The following is a 23,409-nucleotide window of genomic DNA, read 5'->3' as shown; positions in this document are numbered from 1 at the left end:
CTCTTTGACAAAGGTCCACAGAGGCCGAAATATTGTAGAAGGTAGAGCTGTGCGATGTGGTGAAAATCAAATATCCCGATACTTTTGACCAAAAAACATTGATGTTGATATTGCGGCGATATCGTTGGGTTGACAATTGGTGCTTCCACCAAATATTAACATGGTTAAATTAAATAATCCAGACCCAAACGGAATCTGCGGACATCTTTACAGTTTTTATGGCTGATACAGAATGAAAATCTGCTGAATTTAGCGGACTGTTTCCTGCTTGTTGTGGAGATGTGTTAACATGAAAAACATTGAAAACCAAAATTTTCCAGGGGGGATGCGTAGGATTTTCCCCTTTCCCTTTCCCTGCCACTGCTGCATTATTTTTATCCTTTGAAAAAAATGTCAGATAAAGCAACGAAAACCTTAAAAAAACTTTATTTGCGGGGTGGAGGGGATGTAACTATTGCTATAGTAAATTATGTCTATTGATGTTGATTTAATATCAATATATTGCCCATCTCTAGGAGTGCTAGGGCCCCTACTCCTCCTAAGTCTAATTTGATATTTGATGAACAAATGTGGATGATTTTTGATAAATTATTAAATAAAATGTCTCTCGTTTGAACCAATTGCTTTCGACAACACTGTACATCCAGGAGGATGATTTATTTAAGGGTCAGTCCATCCCAATCACCAAAATAAAAGCTTTGTTAGATAACCACTGCTGTAGCACTTCACCTTTCCAGTAATACACAAATTAAACATTGTTTTACTTGTGCTGCAAAGAAAACAAAGAAAGAAGAAAAGGAAAAACTTGGTCTTTCCAGACACAATGTTCTGATTTTCTTCTCTTGATGATCCACAGTCCTCGCTGTCAACAGAGTCCAATGTTAACCACATTCGGTAGTTTATCCCAGTAATCAGGACATTATTTGTTGAAAATACATGCCGCTGATTCTTCCAAATGCCATTTATTTTTTAATTTAAGCACCACAAGAGAAATTCTACTTCCCTCCATTGGGCTTATGTGGTGGCAGGGTTTCTCAGAAGAATTCAGACTATGTGCAGGACCAGACGGCGCATGAGAAAATGCTTTTTTCTTTGTAATTTGGATGAACTGAGCGTTACCGTGATGAGATCCACCCGGCAGCTGCACGTGTGTGTATTTCTTCACTCTAGGACTTCTTTTTCCCGCCGTGAAAACAAAGTAATTATCAATTCTTGACAAAAACAAAATCCTATTTGAACACAAACAAGATTCCTAACTGTGGATCGTAATGCTGTGTATGAACGGGAGCTCGAGCTCGGTAGCACACTGGCCTCAAGTCCCCTGCAAATTACTTGGTTCTTACCGAGATAAAAAAACTGATTTAGAAGTGTTAGATAGTTTATCTTGTTTTAAGAGTGAACTTCTCATTTTAAAGTGTTTAACTTTACACTATAATCTTCAATCAAGCAAGCTCGTCAAGTGGTATTATCTTGTTGCATGGGCAGATAATTTCCCTTGTTTTGAGTACCTTTTCCCTCTGATTTAGTATTTTTATCTTGTTTTTTTGCTGTGTTGTTTCTAATATTTTTTTTTAACCCAAACTACCAACTATGGAGTCACGGTTTAAAAGTCTAGAGCTGCAGAGATTAATTGATTGAGTTGTCAACTTTTAAATTAATTATTTTAATAATCGTTTTAAGTATTTAAAAACAGGTGAACGTGTGTTATGTCAGCTTGTTAAACGTGAATATCTTCCAGTTTCTTCTCTTCTCTGGGACAGGAAACTGAATATCTTTGAGTTGTGGAACAAAACAAGACATTTGAGGACATCATTTTGGGCTTTTTGGGAAACACTGATCCACATTTTTCAACATTTTCTGACATTTTAAAGACCCAAACTACAATAATTAGCAGAATGGAAGACAAACTATTCAGTTTGGTTTCACACATCATATGATTTATGGATTCGCTGTCGCCATGATTTCTTTCCTCCCGAGGTGAAAAGGGCGGCCGACTGTGTGCCTACACGGTGCGGGGAGTTGGAGAATGTGAGAGGATTGTATGTACACTCCAGGACCCCGCGAAGGCATGAACAAAAGCAACCATCTGGACACATTATAAAATAAGGCACATAGAATAGATAGATCATCAATATTTACACAGGATATGGATCCACACACACATGCACAAACGGACAGTTGAAATAAACATCACAGTATTTAAAAAAACACCAAAACATAACAGCCGTTTTGTTTTTTAGTCTTATCTTCCTTTCTCTCCTCTGCTCTTTTCATTTCCATTAGTTACACAGTCTGGCAGCCATGTCAGCCGATTCTGTCATTTAGACAGTAGAATCGCACCGACGTTTTCTGACCACCCCGTAATGTCTCAGACACCCCTAATCATCTAGGGATTTAAAACAATAATGTGCGACTTTGTCCGTGATTATATTATATGAACTTGATCTCTGGGTTTTTAGCAGGAAGTTCACAGGCTGCCTTTGAAACAGTTTCCATGAAAAGGTAGATTTCTTTGTTGATTAGCAGGCGCAAGACTTTGGCTCTGGTTGAAATCATGTAGCTGTATATGCTGCGTGGCTACTGAAAAAAACACAAACCAACCAGCTCCTTATGAATTATGATCAGTAGATATATAAACACATGGAAGTGCCTTAAACCTGCTCTCTACCTGAATTCCTGCAGCGGGAGACTCCTTAAACCGGCATCCTATCTGATGTCCAGCAGGGGCGACACAAGAAGGTCGGTTTCTGTAGAAGTCTGTGAGACAGTGACCCACTTCTCACTTGATTTATTACCTCAGTCAACATTGTCACATTGAGTTTATAGTCTCAATAGCTAGTTGGAAGTCTTCTACAACACAGAATGATGTTCATCTTTTGAATTATGGTCTTGTTGATCTTAAAATCTGCAATAAAGAGGGGGGTGTTTAAGGGCGTGGCTATGATGATATTGCTAGTGAAAATGTGTAACGTAACGTAGAGTGTAGGGGCTCTTCCCTCTCTCCTCCCTCTCTCCTCCCTCTCTCCTCCTTCTCGTCTAAAATCATCACATCTGCAACAGAATGGCTGCGCCCGTAACAGCAAACTTGACGATTTAATGGCAGATCTCCACAAAGCAATTGGTGACATCACACATGCTCTGTCCATTAATATACAGTCTATGTTTTTGACGCAGTTAGGGTTAGGAAAAGGTCTTTGGTGGGCTTATAAAAGTTATGTATATGTGACACATGGGACACGATCCCCGGTCTCCAGGGTGAAAGTCCTGTGTTGTTACAGGCTTCCCAGGAAGTGCGCTCAGCCTTGCAGCCTATTTTCCCTGTAGGCCACCATTCTAAAAGAGACGTGCCTGCGACCTCTCTGGGGCAGCGGGAGAAACGCTGCAGCGCAGATTCAGCAGGATGCACATCACAGAAGAAAGCTTAGATACTTTTTTGGGTGTATGCGCCAGACGAGCAACGCCACAGAAGTGAATAGGCGCCGTTTTGCGATCCAGGAAATCTTATACACCCTTGTGTGGGAAGGATGCATGTATTTTAGACAACAGGAGAGAGACGGCGGGGAGAAAATGCAGCACTAAGTACCCAGAAGCTGCAATAAAAACAGTCAAATAGTAGAGTGTGGAACACTGGACAATCCTCGCAATCAGCGGTCGCCATCGTTGCTACGGAGCAAAAGCTAACACAGATAGTCAGATAGTGAGAAAACAAGTCGGTATATATTTTGAACGGCTGGGATTTGAAGTGAAAAGAAGATTGATTGAGACACACCTAGTTACATAAGCCAGGAGGATTCACAAATGTTAGAGGGGGCTTCTGTCAAGGCCCAGTCGATCCGAGAAAACGTCCTGGCTGAGGCTGGGAAAGAGTTTGAAAATGATTGTCGCACTTCCAGGGGGTCAGCCCTATGGCCCCACAGCCCTATGGTCCCACAGTATGGCCCCACAGTATGGCCCCACAGCCCTATGGTCCCAGAGCCCTATGGTCCCACAGCCTTATGGTCCCACAGCCTTATGGTCCCACAGCCCTATGGTCTCACAGCCTTATGGTCCCACAGCCTTATGGTCCCACAGCCCTATGGTCCCACAGCCCAATGGTCCCACAGCCCTATGGTCCCACATTTCTAGGACATTTTCAAAATTAGGTCTTGTGTTTCTAGATTTCCCTTCAATTTAAGCCCTATCCTCCCACAACATTTTTTAGGGTTAGGGTTTAGGGGGATAAAATCTGATACAGATTTGTGAAAAAGGAAATCTGGGAACATAGGACCTCATTTTGAAAAACAAATCTTAGAATTGTGGGAACAAAGGGCCTAATTTTGGGAAACAAATCTTAGAAATATGGGAACTGTGGGACCATTAGGCTGTGGGAACATTGGGCTGTGGGAACATTGGACTGTGGGACCATTGGGCTGTGGGACCATTGGTGGGCTGGTGGGACCATTAGGATGTGGGACCATTGGGCTGTGGGACCATTAGGATGTGGGACCATTGGACTGTGGGACCATTAGGCTGTGGGAACATTGGGCTTTGGGAACATTGGACTGTGGGACCATTGGGCTGTGGGACCATTGGGCTGTGGGACCATTAGGATGTGGGACCATTAGGCTGTGGGAACATTGGGCTGTGGGAACATTGGGCTGTGGGAACATTGGACTGTGGGAACATTAGACTGTGGGACCATTGGGCTGTGGGACCATTGGGCTGTGGGACCATTAGGATGTGGGAACATTGGACTGTGGGAACATTGGTGGGGACCATTGGGCTGTGGGAACATTGGACTGTGGGACCATTGGGCCGTGGGACCATGGGACCATACACGCTACCACTTCCAGGACACAAAATGTTCTTGATAGTTGGCTGACAGTTTCTGAACAAAAGCCTTAAATAACATCGTGGGCAGTTCCTGAACAGCGAGGCAGGCTCCAGTGTTACGCTTCATATTGGAACCTTAAACAGAAGTCTCCTTCGTCCGTCTGCCAATTAAAAGCCCGATGTCCCAACATTTTCTTGAACTATTCGGGGCAGTTCCACATCACAAAGGAGGCTCCAAAAATCTCTAGAACCTGGTGCTGTTGGCGAAGCTGTCCGACATGATGATGTTCTTGTAGAAGTTGTCGGAGCGCGTGGAGCAGTATCCTTTCACCTTGTCGATCATCTGGCTGACGGGGAGGATGGAGGAGGAGGAGGAGGAGGAAGAGGAGTTGGGTTCCACCTCTGAGGAGGTGGAGCACGAGGAGACGCACTTGGGGCCGGTCTGGTTGGAGTAACATTTATCTGCATCCAGGGAGCAAAAAAAGATAAAGACAGGGACACACAAGGATTGTTACTCAATCATGCGATAATTATTACAATAGTCAAAAAAGAAGAGTGATAATCTGTCCGTCACAGCATGTGAAGGACCACCAGAGGGCGACTACAATGTTCCTGTGGGCAACACTGATTTTTGTTCAAAGGACTTCAAGTTTGATATCTTAAGTTTGTATTTTATACATTTTATTCATCAGAACTTTAATGAGTTCAATTTGATGTTCCTCTCTTGTGACAATAAAACAAATTATTATATATATTAATATTATTGTAGTGAGAACTCATAAATAACTACAAATAACTAATGTTGGGGATTTCTGTTTTGTTAGGTGTTTATGGATTTTTTTTATTTTGGATTATCGGATTTTCAAATAACCAAATATTTTTATCGGTATCGGCCTAAAAATCGGTCGGACCCTAGTTTAATTAAGGTGGCATGAAAGTTGACTAAAAAGAGGAAATAAAAAATCATCTTTTGGAAATTGATCGTAATGTCTTAATTTAAAAAAATCCAACCTTTAAGGACACCAATTTTCGTTGTGAATGAATAATGTATTGTAAATTAATAAATGTTCTTCCTTAACATACAGGGGACATAAGTACACACACCCCTATGTTAAATTCCCATAGAGGCAGGAAGATGTTCATTATTAAAGGCCAGTTATTACATGGATCAGGATACTATGCATCCTGATAAAGTTCCCTTGGCCTTTAAATTAAAAATAACCCCCCACCATCACATAACCTTCACCATACCTGGAGATTGACATGGTGTTATTTCAGTTAGCCTAAACGCTGGTTTGATTTGCACTGAGAGATGATTTCATGGAAAGTTACCCATGCCAATCAAGTCCAAATTATTAGTCATTTGTTTTGCATTCAGCAGTTCACTTTTCTCATCTTGCGTGACATTTTTTAATCCAAAAGGGATTACTCGTGGCACAGATGGAGCCATTGTGGTGTTCTGGTCCGACTAATGAGGCTTTATCTCGGGTCTTTGTTACGTGTTGCCATAGCGAGGAGTATGACGGATAGCCAGTCATCCAATCATGACGGTCGCATAGCGGGGATCTTTGTAAGTCGTCCAATCATGATTCTGAGGTTGCGCTGCTGCAGCTGCTCTGTAGCAGATTTGATAGTTACGGAAACGTGGCAACATCAAATTATATTATTTACGAGTGACTGGATAGATCACCTGGTAGAGCGTGGGCACCTTGTACAGAGGGTCAGTCCTTGCCACCGCGGCTGCTGGTTCTATTCCGACCCGTAGCCCTTTGCTGCATACCATCCCCCCTTTCTCTCTTCCCCTCCATGTCTAAGCTGTCCCATTGAATAAGGCCTAAAATGCCAAAATAATAACCCTATTAATTTTTAACAGATAAAATTCAAACTTATAAATACAACGTAAGTCATCTAAGACAGCAAGTCCACATCTCTGGTAGATCTTTGATTTCAAATACACGAATACAAGCCAAACCTTGTTATATTTCCGAGACACATTGGCATGGTATCAAGTTTTGGTTGTGGTTATGCTGTGACAGCTCTGACATCATGCTAGCCCTAAGATGCTTTTGGGAAGCCGTCCCAGGGTCTTTTGTAGGTATTGTTGCAGGTATTTCTGGCCAAATAGAGATGATTTTTACAGCAGACATCATCAAACAGAATAACTGTCTCTCTTGCAAAGCAACCTGGTTGTGGTTTGGCGTTTCTTTTTTTTTTTGCTCTACTATACTACTAACACAGTAGTATATAGAGCAATGATTAATTGCAATGCAATTCCCAGTCATGTCATTCAAGAACATAGAAAATCTCAATTTCAAAGTACTACTTAAAGAACATCTCCTAGCTGAGCAGTACTTTGTATCGGCTAATACTCAATACATGCTGTTAGTATCATTGAAGGTTGTTTTTTTTTTAAAGATTTTTTTGGGGCATTTTAGGCCTTTATTTGACAGGAAAGCTGAATATATGAAAGAGGAGAGAGAGGGGGGAACGACATGCAGCAAAGGGCCGTCGGTCAGAGTTGAACCCGGGCCCGCTGCATCAGGAGTAAACCTCTACATACGGGCGCCCACTCTACCAACTGAGCTATCTGAGAGGCCTCATTGAGGGTTTTATATGTGTACATTTGCTTGGTCATATTTTTACTGATCACTATCATAATGTCATCTCTGCATACTGTGAATAACTTAAACTAGGTCCTGTGTTGTAGATGTTTTTTCAGTGATGTATTGAATGTTGTTTTTTTGGTTTTAAATGTAATAACGATGCACGGCAATGTATAGTTGTACAAGCTTTGGGTGGACTCCAGGAAGAATAGCTGTGCCTATGGCCCCAGCTAATAGGGATCCCACTAAATCAAATCAAATGAGGTTGGTTGTGTTGGCCTTCTTCCCTCCCAGGGCCTTGTGATTTCAAGGTGTTTTCAAAAGCCATGCTGGGTCATCCAACAAGGCCTCACAACAAGCAACCTGATTCAGACAGGCATATTTGGATTAGACTTTCCACTTGATCTAGAGATCACTTTTCAAAACGTGTACATACCTGATCTAGAAAAGACAACTTTGAACAGTTTGGATATTATTACGCTGCAATGTTATTTGGATTGTAAAACACTCTCAGCTAATATCACGGGGTTAACTGGAGATATGTTTTGGGTAAACTTCACAGAACAGGGTGGGAAGCACATGGAAAGATGGGTGGTACACACTTAACATGCAGCGAGGTATGACGATTCATGGTCGCCCCCATTGTTCTGTCGGGGGGGCCGCCAATGAAAATATCAAACAGCGGAACGGGTCTATTAAAAAAAACTGATTCGCTATAATTGGTCTGCTTTGTTTGAAGAGTATTGCTGTTTGAATGAGGCCATCTGGCAGAAAGGATGAGAACAAATGTTTGTACAGCATTAGAGCCTGACCGCTATATTGGCGGGCCGATATTATCGGCCGATAGTAGGCATTTCCCGTTCTATTGGTATCGACATTAATGATGGCCAATAAAAAAAAAGACCATTATAAACATTTATAATGACAAATTAATGATTCTGTTAAATGACGGTCAACGATGTCATGAGTGTTGCCGTTGCATAGTTTGTCCACCAGAGGACGCTCTACAATGTCCCTTGTTTTTTTCTGTTATTGTGTTTTTGTTCAAAGGACATATCTTAAGTTTTCATTTTTTTAAATTTTATCTATCAGCACTTTAATATATTTTGATGTTCCTCTGTTTTGTTGTGACAATAAAACAAATTATAATCATATTATTTTAGTCAGAACTCATAAATAACTACAAATAACTAATATTAGGGAAATCCGTTTTGTTACGCGTTTCTGGGTTTTTTATATATTGGCCGATATGTTGGAATATCGGATTTTAAATAACCAAATATTTGTATCAGTATCCGCCTTAAAAATCCTTTATCGGTCGGGCTCTATACAGCACCTTTAACCAATCAACACGTGTTGGAGATGATTTGTACAACGTAATATTTTTACATTGTGTATTTAATGTGACGAACAGATAAATCGATTGATCTGTGTATGTTTTTTTTTTTTTTTAAACCTCTCCTCTCTACCTGGCGCACTATTGGCGGGTTTAATACAATGACAATAGAGAAGCAACCAAGCAGCTTCTTGTTTACATGGTCGCCACCGAACGCCACTGAAGCGCAGCAACCTGTAGATGCTGCTGTCGCTTATACGTTGCCCGGAGCGGTGCTCTGATTGGTTAAAAGACTATTCAGTTGCGTACGAGTCATTTGAACTATGCCCGTTGGTCCCGCCTCTTGTGCAGAGAAAATACTGAGCCAACTCCCCAGACCAACGCTCAATCTCAGATCTATTGAGCTCGGCTCGGCCTGCTGATAGCCGGACTAATTACGACCTATATTTATGTTTGTAGTGGCGGCGCCCTCTAGTGGCCGTAGCAGTTCTGATGGGAGCAAAGAAGGAAGTAAGGTGAAGAAGAGCGCTAAATGTCCTGGTTAGTGGGCAGGTTGGACGAACCTAGGAATGGGCCAAATTCTCTGGGCAGGCAAAGCAGAGAAAGGGGAGGTTACCTAACTTATGACATCATAAGGGGCAAGAATCCAGATCTGCCCATCTGAGCTTTCATTTCCTCAAAGGCAGAGCAGGATACCCAGGGCTCGGTTTACACCTATCACCATTTCTAGCCACTGGGGGACCATAGGCAGGCTGGGGGAACTCATATTAATGTTATTAAAAAAAACTCAAAGTGATATTTTCACGGCACCTTTAACTCAGTAGGTTCGGTGTATGGCGTGGTGATGGCGCAGTGGACATAACACATGCCTTTGGTGTGAGAGATCCAAGTTCAAGTCCCACTGTAAGACAACACCTAGTTGCTCCAGAGGCGTGCGACCTCTGACAGATATAACAATTGTAAGTTGCTATTGATAAAAGCGTCAGCTAAATGACATGTAATCATGTAATTAATAGCTGTGCTAGAGAAGAGGAACAAACTACTGATAATGTTGTATTGTTTGGACGACATATTGCCCTGGTTTTATGATCTGTCTACTTATGAATGTCTACTTGTTGTCATCCAACAGTGGATTTCCATGTCATTTTAATCAAGTTTCTTCAATGGGATCTGGACAAATACCAGCAGCAACAAGTTTACACCATGGGACTTTCTTATGGAGACTGAGCCAAAGCAATCAAGCAAGACGTATAGAATATGGGCCAAGTAAAGCACACATACTGTCCGAGTGCTGGCCCTCTGCTACCATCACAAAGTTAAGTGTGACTTTGCGAGGAAAGATATATTATGGTTCACTGCTCAGCCAAAGTCTGCCTTGGCACGGAAAAGTACTCCATCCCTGCCTTTTGTCAGTCCTTGCTATCAGTGCCTAACGAAACAAATTAAGGAAGTCGTGTTGCGCTGCTCAACATGAAACCATGATTCCATGTCTCTGTGCAACCTGAAACTATGGGACCAAAGGATAGTTTTCTGCTGGCATGGGCAACAGGCACGACTCCCCTGATTCCTGCATAACTAATTAAGCCCTCTGACTCCTTACAGCTGGTCCTGTTAGGCCGTTTTGACTATGATTACACACGGATGTGTTTGTGTTCGTGTCTGTAGCACGTCTGTCACGCACATCAACATATTTCCCTCAGGTTGCACTTTAGGACAGAGATATTTGAAACTGAGGGCAAGGGGAGTCAGGGTTAAACCCAAGTCACTGTAAAGACCCTGTAAAAACTCAGGTCAACCCCTGGTCATGAATTACATTTTCTAAAGGGAAGGGATTCTTTGAACTCAAACATCTGGAAACTATATGATGTGAGACTGACGCTGAGCGGAGGAACAACCTCAGACAGAGGAGAAAGAATCCTGCATTCAGTGGAGATACAATATGACTGATTTCTGCATCCAAATGTCAAAATGGACTTTTGGTAACTTCAGAGTCCCCCAGTTTATTAAGTTTTCATTTCGGTTTGTTTGTTGGTTTGTCAGTCTGTCTGTCAGCAGGATTACAGAAGAAACTAGAGAATTCATTTTCTGAAGAAGTTGCGGTGTAACTGCCGTTGAAAGGCGGATGCTATGCTGGATTGCTGGATTGAATTTGTAAAAAGTAGTAATCAAGAATAAATTGGAATGAGATTAATTATTATGAATGTCATTGACACGTTGAATAATAATGTTTAAAGGGCCAGTGTGTAACGTGTTTAGTTGTTTATAATCAAAATCAGTGTTGCCCCTTCACAAACTTGTCATTTTTCATGAATATTTACCACCACCATCAGTTCCAAGTATTCCTTTTGGCTTGAAATTTAACATTTGCATTCCCAGGAACTGGGGTAGAGGTTTCATAGACAGTTAAAGAAATGGACCAAGAGATCCCGTTGCGCTGGACGGAGACCAGTGAAGTCTACTAGAAGCTCTTTTTCAGTGATGGCTGAGCGTTACTGCGCAGCCTCCAACTGAGATTGAAGACGTAGATGTGAGCAACCTGTCTGAAAGTTGTAAGTCTTCTGGTAGCTGTGCCAAGAGAAATCTCAATCATTCCCAATCAGCAGAGACGGAGAGCGTAGGTATAGTGCTGCTCATGAGACTAGGAACCCTTGCTTAATTTGACTTAAAAGAGGAATAAAAAAAAATCATCTTTTGGAAATTGATCTTAATGCATTATTTAAAAAAATCATGAAAAATCCAACCTTTAAGGACACCAATTTTCTTTTTGAATGAATAATGTATTGTAAATAAATAAATGTTCTTCCTTAAAATACAGGGGGCGTAAGTATACACACCCCTATGTTAAATTCCCATAGAGGCAGGCAGATTTTTATTAATAAAGGAAAAGTTATATCATGGATCAGGATACTATGCATCCTGATAGTTACCTTGGCCTTTGGAATTAAAATAACCCCCCATCATCATGTTAATGTTATAAAACCTCATTAAGTGACATTTTCATGCCACGGGACCATTAAGCATGAAAAAAGATGAGGTCTCAGAGCTCTGTTGATATGTCCAACGTTGATACACATGGGATGGTTTTATTTATCTATTCAACCCAAATAAGTCAAAGCAGAACTGAGGCAAAAAAAAATTGTTTTGTATTTCATAAAACATTAAGTTGTTAGAATTTAAATATTTGGAGCAACGGCTACTTGTTTCTTTCATTAGAGTAAGTACTTAAAGAAATGGAGAGAAGGAGTGAAAGATGAAACCAGACAATATTCACATTTAACAAACTGGAATCAGTGATTTAACTCAAATGACTCAAACTGGTTAATCAATTATGAAAATAGATCGCACAATCTTTTAATCTTGGCAGCTTTCATGTGACGAATATGAATTGAATATTAATGACAACTGGGACAAATGGAGCTGAGTCTTTCTGCAGGCTTTCTGCACCACGCCAGAATGGCTTGAAACCAGGTAACCAAGGCAACCAAGTTACAGAGTCCATGGTAGAGCTCCAGACATTACCACAAAGTCATGAGATACGTGGGGCAGGGCACCTTTAAGAAAACATGCGTTCATTGATGGTTTTGGACTATTCATGCATTCTTCAAAATACATTTTATTCTTGGAATAGTGTCACATTAAATGCATGTTTTTTCACATTATTTACTCTAAATACCACAAAAGACTCTCAAAACACAAAATAGGTATGTATGTGACATCCTCATAGTCAAAAAGATAGGATTCAAAGGTAAAAACCTTGAAATATGTCCCATGAGTAGAATTATGTGGCAAGATACGTGTTATCCAATGCAGTAAATGGCGGCCATCTTGGAAAATGGTGGCCTTTTTGAAAAATCAAGTGGCTAATGTTGTTTTTAAAATGACCAAATGTGTTGCTTGTATCTACTTGTGAACGATTTCCCCCCTTATCTGCCCCAGTACTCCAGGGAAAACACCAAAAAGGTAATGATAAAATAACAATGTGCTGCCAGCAAACAAACATCAGAGGTTGGGGAACCCTTCTGGCTTATTAATCAGCCTCTCTGGATCAGAAAGGTTGATTCTTTGATAAAATAATTGTTCATGGGCCATTATAACACTGAGTCCCCTGCTTATGAAAACCTTTTTCTGAGTTAGAGAACAGATGTTGGAGCAACATTTTGGCCCCAGAACATAGCGACAGCTGGACTTCATGTTACCCTCCTCGACATTTGGTGTTAATTTTAATGAGCAAACTCAAATTATTCCTTCAGTTAAAGACTGAGATGGGAACCACAGCGTTAGCCTGTTGTTACTCTGCGAGTCAAAGCTAAACAGATGTTAGCGTATGTATGGAAACAGAAGAGACACATAACCATTTGAATTTTAACAGCCACTGAATATTTTAATCTTGAAATAATTTACTTTGAAAATCATGTATCTGGATTAACATTGCTGAAGGCAAAATATGAACTTACTTAAAAATTAAAAGGCAGGCACATGCGGTGCAAAGAGTACAAAGATATTCTACTTTAATAAAAGTACATTTACTCTGATGAACTTTTACTTAAAGTCAAATTACCAGTATTAAAATCTACCCAAGTCAAATTAAAAAGTAGCTAAATCTAAAATTATCTTATTATCTCAGTTAAAGTTACTTGGTTACATTCAACTATGTGGGGAGATATACATTTTTATATTAATACTTATTTATATCTTATTTATAGTTATAGTTTAATCTTTTGTGATTTGATAAGAGCACAAAGCCGCTCTTGATTAAGCAATACATTTTACTCAGTAACAAATGTTATTTGAAATGTATTGAAGTACAATACTTGAAAACCAAATATACTTAAGTAAAAAATACTTAAAGTACTTTAATAAATAAAAGTACACAACAAAACTACTCGCTGCTCGTTGTCCAGTTTTCAACTTGAACTATTGCATCTAAATTTGTAAGAAAAGATTTAAAGTGCTCATATTATGCTCATTTCCAGGTTCATAATTGTAGTTAGAGGTTATACCTGTAGAGGTTTGTTGTTGAGCTCTCTGTTTTAGCTGCAGAGTGAAGCATCTCACTTCTGTTGTGTCCATCTTTGTTGGGACATGCTCAGTACCTAGGTAAGGACTACTAGCCAGTCAGAAGCAGAGTATGAGGACGTGCCCTGACAGTACCTAGATAAGGACTACTAGCCAGTCAGAAGCAGAGTATGAGGGCCCTGGCAGTACCTAGGTAAGGACTACTAGCCAGTCAGAAGCAAAGTATGAGGGCCCTGACAGTACCTAGGTAAGGACTACTAGCCAGTCAGAAGCAGAGTATGAGGACGTGCCCTGACAGTACCTAGGTAAGGACTACTAGCCAGTCAGAAGCAGAGTATGAGGGCCCTGACAGTACCTAGGTAAGGACTACTAGCCAGTCAGAAGCAGAGTATGAGGGTCCTGACAGTACCTAGGTAAGGACACTAGCCATCAGAAGCAGAGTATGAGGACGTGCCCTGACAGTACCTAGTAAGGACTACTAGCCAGTCAGAAGCAGAGTATGAGGGCCCTGACAGTACCTAGGTAAGGACTACTAGCCAGTCAGAAGCAGAGTATGAGGGCCCTGACAGTACCTAGGTAAGGACTACTAGCCAGACAGAAGCAGAGTATGAGGACGTGCCCTGACAGTACCTAGGTAAGGACTACTAGCCAGTCAGAAGAGCAGAGCAGGTTGTGAACAGTGTTTTCTGTTGGAGATGGTATGTCCCTTTGGCGGGGGGGGGGAATTTGGGCTTTTTCACTTTGTAAACCTATAACATGCACAAAAAAAGAAACATAACACAATAAAGGAAAGCGGAAAAGCCAAAAAGCACAATATGAGCACTTTAAATCCAGCTCTGGAAATTGCAAATCAAGAAATTGTGTATTTACACTCTAAGAAATATCCGTGTATAACAGTTGTGTGATTGTATATAAAACGTGAGTCACAACTTTTGCTTTTTAAGACATTTTTGATTATATTTTTTAAGATATTTTTGATTTTATGTTTCAAACTTTTTTTTGGACATTTGTGAACCTTATTACAAAACTTTCCTCACTTTTTGTCTATTTTTTGTTTAATTAAAATTTTTCAACGTTTTCAGAAGTTTACTAACTGAGCAACTTTAAATTATAGAATTTTATATAATAGGTCAAACAGAAAATGTCCTTTCTGCTTTTTTATTTGCGGAGCAAAGTCCAGGTAACAAGCTGCCAGTATGTTTTCTGTTATTTTACAGATTCATTTCTTAGAGTGAATGTTTATAAATGGTTTTGAAAGTAAAATCTTTCAATATAAAGTGTTCAGCTGCTCTTCAAATTCAAATACTTTTGTATCTTGTTTGCATCCATACCTGGATGCAGTCTGTCACGGCATGCTTGTTTTGGCCCTCTGGGGCGCTCTGGTGGGTGGGTGGGGGGGAGTTGTGCATTTTAGTCGCGTGTCAATGGGTGCAAGCGGACCTCTTCCCACGCAGAGCGTCCCAGGATGAGGCGTGAACACGTGTGACGTCACAGTGACCGGCCAATCACAACACACAGTGGCTGCTTTCCCAAAACGTCTGCCAGCAAAGTCCTCAACTTTTTGACTGTTTTCTTCTGAATTTAAAAGAAACACGAATGCTGAATTTGAACTTCCAGATCCACTTTGACCCTAGAACATTTTGGGAAACACAGAGCGGATCACATGACGCTGGAAGCAAGGAAGTCAGTCAGCCAATCAGCTCTAGCTTTTACCTCCGTTGGTCCTCCGCTCTCGCTATTGGTTGGAAGAGTATTCTACACACCAAACACAGAGGCACACACATGAACATCAACACAGCAGAAGATATCACAGAACCAAACCCGAAATAATGTCGTAATAAAGATGAACAGGAATCAGAAGTTAATTCACTGTAAATATATCCTTACATGCACATTAATATCCCTCTCATTCCGAATATGACCATATTCTGAATTTTCATATTAAGATGTGTGATATATGTGTATTATTTAGTCTTTGGACATGTATACAGCTCAAATCAGGGTTTGTACTGCAGTTTGTGACCTCACGCCTGTGCAGGAGAAACCCCGTGGAACAGCGCCACGCTTTGATGCAACCACGGCCTAGTGGCCAACGGTGGGATTGCAACGTCTGACGACCCGCTGGCCCAGAAAGACAAAAAATGGACAAATGGACAAAAAAAAAAAACTGTCTCTTTGTCCTTGACACGTAATGGACCTCGTTCAAACCATCATGTTTTAACTAGAGCCCGACTAATTTAAGGTTTTAAGGCCGATACGATACAAATCTTATTTATTTAAAAAATCCGATATTCCGACATCGGCCAATGTGTATTTAAAAAAATATAATCCAGAAACGCGTAACAAAACATAAACAGATTTCCCAAACATTAGTTATTTGTAGTTATTTACGAGTCCTCACTAAAATAATATGATACGTTTTTTTTAAAAATTGTTTTATTTGATACTTTTCCCGTTTCTTTGATTGTAACATTAACATCTGAGTTTTAGATCGTCAGTCAGACAAAACAGTTTTAAAGGCCACTTTGACCTAATTTCTAACAAAACTAAAACTTTTTAAAAGGCAGTTTGCAATGCCATTTTAAAGTCAAATTATTTATCATTCAAAACCAAGAAGTAAGTAAAATTACTCACATCACCTACAGTTCATAAATGTATTAACTTTAAAGTGAATGGATTGATAATTAAAACTAGTGGTGGAAATCCCAGGGTACCTCGCGATCAGTTTTTAAGGCCGATACGATACAAATATTTGGTTAATTAAAAATCTGATCTTCCGATATAGGTATTTAAAAAAATAATAATCCAGAAACGCGTAACAAAACATACAGATTTCTCCAACATTAGTTATTTGTAGTTATTCTCACTAAAATAATATGATAATACTTTGTTTTATTACCACAACAGAACAGATGAACATCAAAATGTATTAAAGTTGTGATAAATACAATTAAAAAATACAAACTTAAGATATGAAACTTAAAGTCTTTTTAACAAAATAAAAGGTCTCTCCGGTAAACTCCCTGGGTTTAGAGGAGTTCTTCTATGGTGAATGAACGGCTCGACCCCACCAAGTAGGTCATCCAATCAAATTGAAGCATTGACGTCAATGCTGCCGCCAGTTCTGCCGTTGTTCACCTTTTTCTTCTAAAAAGAAGAATATAAAAACCCATCTTTTGGAAATTGATCTATTGCCTTAATTAAAAAATGAGGAAAAAAATTTCCCTTTGGGACCCCTTTTCTTTTAAAAGCAAGAGTTAAAAAAACTTCCCCAGGGGGGAGTCCCCGTGTTAAGGGGGATTTCTTATTAAAGGGCAGACAAAACCCACCTCTTAAAGCCTAACTCCCCGGCTGCAGCCCACAAAAACTTTTCCCCTAAAACTCCGAAAAAAAGCCCAAAAACAAAAAAATTTTAATCTCCGCTGCAGCGACAAAAAAAACTCTTCCAAAAACGCAAACTCCGTCTCCCCCAGCCGCAAAACACCCTTTTTCCCCCCGGGGAATTGGTTTTGGGCCACCACCAAAATTAAAACATTTTAATCCAGTTGCAGCGGAACCAAAAAACAGGAAACCCCCCGGGTTGCGGGCCACCCTCTTTACCGCTACCAGTCTGCAGCCACAAACACAAACCACATTCCCTAACCCCGTTGCAGCGCACAAAACCAAACATTTTACAAAAAACTCCAGTCTGCGGGAAAAAACCAAAACCCATCATACCGTAATCCAGTCTGCAGCGCCCAAAACACACAACCATATTACGCTAACCCCAGTGCAGCGCACAAAAACACAACCAATTTTAACACAAACCCCAGTCTGCAGCGAAAAAACAAAAACCATCATTACACGCTAACCCCAGTTGCAGCGCACAAAAAAAAAACCTATTCCCGCTAACCCCGTTGCAGCGCACAAACCAAACCAAATTACACATAATCCAGTTGAACCAAAAATTTTGCTGCTTTTTTATGCTTAAAACATTTTTTTGTTTATTTTGACATTTTTTCCGTTTTCCCCCCTTTTGGCTTTTTCGTTTTAGGTTTTTTTAAAGTTTGCACTGGGGGGAAACCCTTTTTAATTTTGGGGGATTCTGACGAAATAGCATTTGCCTATATTAGGAAAAGATTTTTTACAAAAAACCTAACTATCAAAGACTAAACAATTCCCCCCCAAGTTAGTGCTATTTTCTTTTTCTTTTTTCATTTGCCCCCTGTCAGTCAGCGTCATAAAGGCCCCAAAAACCAACCTTTAAAATCCCCCACCAAACCCCCACTCCATGAAAAAATTTAAAATTATTTTAGCAGTAAGAGCAGAATCCCACCAGACTTCGTAAATAATCCTACTTTTAGTGTGTATAGAGCAGCAATCTCCACCAATTCATGTAAAAATACCCCCTTTTATTTGGTAAAAGGCGCAATCTCCACCAGACCCCAGAAAAATAATCATACTTTAGCATTTAGAGCAGCATATCTCACCAGACTCTAAAAACAGACATAAAATTGGTTTCTGTAGCTCGGAGGAAAAAAGGACATAATTAGCGTTTATGATAATAAGAGTTCTGAAGATGATTACATGCATAAACATGAAGAGTTAAAATTGGAACAGAATGTTTTAGAGGAATTTAGGTATTTGCCCCGTCAAAAACAAAAGATCGGGAGGATTTGCTCTTTGGTTTTATCTTTTTTAGAGTGCAAAGTGAGTACTAAGGGTTATATTTTAATTAAGTTTTTTTGGGTTTTTTTTCTGCTGCAGTGGGAAAGGAGGGGGTTTGAAGAGATTTTAATTTTCTCTCCCGAGAAGAAGGCAGACGACAGACAGACAGAGAGATAGAGAGACTGAGCGACAGAGAGGAGACAGACAGACAAAAACCCACAGGGGAGAGGAGAGAGACAGGGGGAAGGGCGAAGACAGAAAGAGAGAGAGTAGAGAGAGAGACAGATGGACAGCAGACGCAGCACACAGACAGAGAGAGAGACGAAGGAAAGAGACAGAAAACAGAAGATGAAGGGGGACAGACAGACAGGACAGAAAAGAGAGGGAGACGGGAGACTGAAGAAGACAGAGAGGAGACGAAGGGGACAGAAGGGGACAGTTCCGATTTGTCAGACAGCAAAAATCGGCCGCAGAAAGGGGGATCTCCCCCACGTTTGGACGTTTTTTCACGCACAGTGGAAGTAATATGAAAAGACCGGAGAAAAAAAAGAAAAAAATCACTTGGATTTTTACATCTCAAATATTCTGCCTTTGTCCCCTTTACACCAAACTCCCTACGATCACCAGCAGGACCAGGCCAGGAGTCCCCTGTCATGGCCTCGGCATGGGAGTGTTTTTAGGCAGCGCTGCGTCCAAACAGTTTTTTCCCAGAAAAATGCGGAGTTTTTTTTTGGGTTTTTGGAAAAAAACCTTTATATGCGGCACGTTTTTAAAAAGTAATTTTAATTTAAGTAAGCAACTCCCGGAACTTGCAAAATAAAAAAGGTGTTGATTTTAAAAAGAGAGTTTCTTGAGCGAATTTCGTCAATTATACGTTCCCTGGCAAAAGGGGGGAAAGACTTTATTTTGGCGTAAAAAGCAAATTTTTTTAACTTTTTTCCTAAGATAATATGCTTTTTGGGAAAAAAAATGCGGGGGGTTTGAAAACAGCAAGCCCCCCATTATTTGGGGGCAAGGCAATTTAGTAGAAAGGCGGCGATTTGAAAAAAATTGGGCCCCCGCATTAAAGAGGTGATTTGCATTTTGCATTTAATTTTTCGTGATAAACCCCTTTTTTTGGGAAAGGGCCCGGATAAGTCATGTTTAAACGTTTCCCGCAGGGATTTTAAGAGGAGAAGAGGCATGAAGGCCCGGGGGAGGGCCCCAGGGAAAAGAGCGAAGCCCCCCTCTCCCCAGCAGGAAGGGCGGTGACCGTGCGCAGGTTTCCCCAGCACCCGGAGCAAACACACAGGCACGTTTTTTGGTTTAAGACAAGCTCGCAGGGGACCACAATCGATTTCTCAGTGTAAGCCCGGGTGGTGTGTGTGTGTGGTGGTGTGTGGAGAGGGCGTGTGTGTGCCGTTGTTGTTGTGGGGTCTCGTGTTGTGCCGTATGTTGCGTTTGCGGGGTGCTGTTTTTTTTTGGGGTGTGTGTGTGTGTGTGTGGTGAGAGGTGGGGTGTGCCGGGGGTTGGTGTGTGTGGGCTGGTTTGGCCCGTGTGGGGCGGTGGGTATTTGTGGTGTGAACACCTCCCCCCCTCCGCAGGGGCGGTTGCTGTTGCCGTTTTCGTCCGCGACGTCATCACCACGATGAACATGGCCAGTTAGCAGGGAAAACCCGACAGAAGTAGCCCACCCCCGGGGGAGTGAAGAAGCCGGTTGGGGGTCCAGAGTACACAGACACAGACCAAAAAGAACAAGATGCAGCAAACCCCACACACACACACAACCACACACACAGATGAATAACATAAAACCCAAAAAATAACACACACACACCACACCACGCATCCAAACACAAGCACCACAAACACAACACCACACAGATAAACATGACACAAAAAAAACATAACACCCAAACAAAACCCAAACACACACACACAACACCCCACACACCACAACCACACCAAGAGAAGGGTTTTATTGACTATATGATCTTTTTAGTATCTTATTTTAAACTTTGTGTTTTTATGTGCGGATTTGTTGTTTTCCCTAAAAATGAAAGTTACAACCCGAGTTTCCATAGAGACAATTTCTACTTGTTGTTTTTTTCATTACCCCAACTTGAGGCCCCTCCCCCCATTCCCTTTTCCGTACTCCTGAGGCCCAGAGTTTTTTTCCGGTGACAACCATCCCCCCCAAACACCGCCGGGAAAACGAGGTTAAAATTCATCACATTATATCAATCCCATGAAAAAAACAGGCCTGAATTTAAAAATAAAAGGGTTATTTTTTAATTTCAGGAATTCAACGTATGTAAGCCCCAAAATAAATAAAACACAGTCGGGCCGTAGTTACTTAATTTTAAAAATGGAGTTTTTTAAAAAGCTTAAAACCCAAAAAAACAAAAATTTGGGCGCCTTAAAAATTTCAAAAAGGAGTGATAATGAAAATTTGGCATGGGGTTTTTTTATAAAAAATTAAGGTAGGTGGCCGCTAAAACAAGTGAGCCGCAAAACGTTGCGCGTTTCCGCTCAAAAATTAAGTTTGAGTTCACCGGGTAAAAACACTAAGGCCTTGGGACTTGCTCTTTTGGGGCAAGCGCCCCGGAATTTTTTTGGGAATTTGGCAACGTTGATTTTTTTAATTTAATTAATTTTACAACTATGTTTTCTTGTTTGGGGGGTACATTTTAAAAAGGGGAAGTAAAACCCGTTTAAAAAAAAAAGTTGGGTTGGAAGAAAGCTCCTTGCTAGGGGGGGTCAAAACCCCCCCACCAATTTTCAACCGGCAAAACAAACGCCCCGGGGAGGGATCTAACCACGGGGGGAGGAGTCAAAAAGGCGCCCCCTTGGGTGGAAAAAAAAACTTTTTCAAAATTTAATTTATTAACAAAATATTTTGGGAGAAAAAAACTTTCAAATTTTTTGGGGACATTTTCTTTTAAGAAAAAATTAAAAATTTTAAAATAGTTTATTTTCGTTTGGGAAATTAAGGGGGACTTTTTCCCTTTTTGTTGTAATATTTGGATTTGAGGCCACCCTACCCCTTTATTTTTCCCTTTTTTCTTTGAACAATTTGTTATGTTCTTAACGCCTCAAAAAATCTTACAGACTTTTTCAGGACAAGCAGCCAACGAGGTATTTTATCTTACATGTGCACTTCTATATTTGCTGCAAGCGCAATTTGTACCTTTTGTTTAACTATGTAATGTTTAATTTATTTTACGTGCTTACTATGTTCATTCATATAGTTCTCACGGCGTGACGTGGATGCATTGCCCAAAAGGAAAGAAGCAAGCAATAAACGCCCGTTCAAAAGAACCAACCTGTGTCTGTGTTGTCGTGAAGAGAGCTACAGTTACTATACCTGGAGTCATCCTCCCGCTTAAATCAGGATGAGACCAAAGCATTGGGAGCCTCCATTTCAACAAGGAGTGAATGAAAAATAGCAATGCGTGTTAATAAAACTTCACGCGTAGCCGCCTACGTCCTGCTGCAGCCAATGAGCGGCCGACGGGAGCGGGCTACAGGACGACTCAATCACCATGAACAGTTTTGAATGTTCTACCAGACTAGAACTACTCGAGAGCCGGCTCTTGAGACTTTGCTCTGATTTACGGGACAGTCAGGGCAGGATTCGGGATTTGGGGCAACTGCTTGGATTTGGGGACTGTCCCAACATTACATGTCACAACCCTACATGTCACTCTTCTGTAGATACCTTCAAGTAAAAACTAAGTCTTTTTTAAAACCGTCAAACGTTCAGGGCTTTGGAAGAAAGCTCCGTTGCTCGGCGCCTCACCCCCATCCCACCATACCTTTTCATTATTTCTGTGTCTTTTCAACAACTTCGTCCCTTTTATCTGCATTTTGGTTGACGTTTTCCTCCCTTTTTTTTTTTTTTTTACACCCTGTTTTGTATCAGATTCAAGGCTGCCTGATTTGACTGATATTGCAATTGCAATATGATTCACAATATTGGAGGGACTGATCATTTTTGTATCATTCATCTCATTTTCATTGAAAAACAATTTAAAAAATGATTATAGTGTGATGTTGTCCGTGGATCTGTACCAAACAAAGACGTTTTCTGTAGTCTGTAGGCTAGGATTTGTAGGCCAGCCCTAATGTGATTGTTCTCCAACTACAGTGACCCAAAGTTGAAGTTCTTGGAAAGCGCCTCACCCCATCCCAGGATGCAGAACTTGAGGATGTATCGGCGGATGTAGGTGTTGAAGACTTTGACCAGAGCGATGTACATGTGGACCGACTCCAGGCCCATCCAGGTGAAGGAGGCCAGCAGGAAGTAGTGCAGCACGACGGCCACAGACACACAGAGCCAGTCCCTCTGCTGATTGGCCAGCCAGCCATCCAATAGGAAGACCATGTTCAGGAACAGCAGCGCCGTGCTGAGGTTCATCAAGATCTTCGAGGGGTAGTCGCGCCGCAGCTTCCTGGGGGACGGAAACAACGCACGTTGTTAAAGAAAAGCAACAAAAAGGGAAGAAAAAAAGAAAAAGCAACAAAAAAAGCAAAAGGGGCAATCAAGTCACGCTGTAGCTTTCTGTGGGAAGGAAAAAAGCAACAAAAATGTTCAAAATGTTACAAAAAAATGATGAGAAAGTTGTAGAAGATGGAATTATTTTTGAAAAAGAAAGACAAACATAAAAAAAAAGAAAAGTTGAAAAAAGTGGAATTTTTTGAAAGAAATAACAAAAACGTCAAAGAGAATTCCAAAAGGATGAAAACGTGAATGAACAAAAAACATGGAAAAAGCAACAAAAAAAACATATTGACAAAACTGTTGTTAGAACCTATAAAAATGTTGAAGAAGGTGGAATTTTAGGGGGAAAAATGACAACAACATTAAAAAACAATTCATCAAAAAACAATCGAAAAAGGTGATTTCTTTTTGAAAAAACTAAAAGAATGAAAATGTGACTACATAAAAACATAAAAAAGCAACAAAAAAAGAAAATGGGGAAAAGAATTGTTGCTAGAACTTATAAAAATGTT

The 23,409-nt window shown here is 40.6% G+C and overlaps 1 protein-coding gene across 1 annotated transcript in view; it reads right to left on the bottom strand.

Moving 5' to 3' along the window:
- Window positions 1-206: 206 nt before the first annotated feature.
- The window catches only part of adgrg6 (adhesion G protein-coupled receptor G6), a 99,271-nt gene continuing 76,068 nt past the window's right edge, over window positions 207-23,409 (bottom strand). The window contains 2 exon segments of the mRNA XM_032543622.1: window positions 207-5,274; window positions 22,579-22,847. Of these exon segments, the coding sequence (XP_032399513.1) occupies window positions 5,057-5,274; window positions 22,579-22,847 (487 nt within the window). The 3' untranslated portion in view covers window positions 207-5,056.

Source organism: Etheostoma spectabile, chromosome 18 (assembly GCF_008692095.1).
Source record: "Etheostoma spectabile isolate EspeVRDwgs_2016 chromosome 18, UIUC_Espe_1.0, whole genome shotgun sequence".
In the NCBI taxonomy this organism is placed as follows: Eukaryota; Metazoa; Chordata; class Actinopteri; order Perciformes; family Percidae; genus Etheostoma; species Etheostoma spectabile.
Note: the sequence above shows the minus strand (reverse complement) of the source record. Positions and strands in the feature narration are given on the sequence as shown.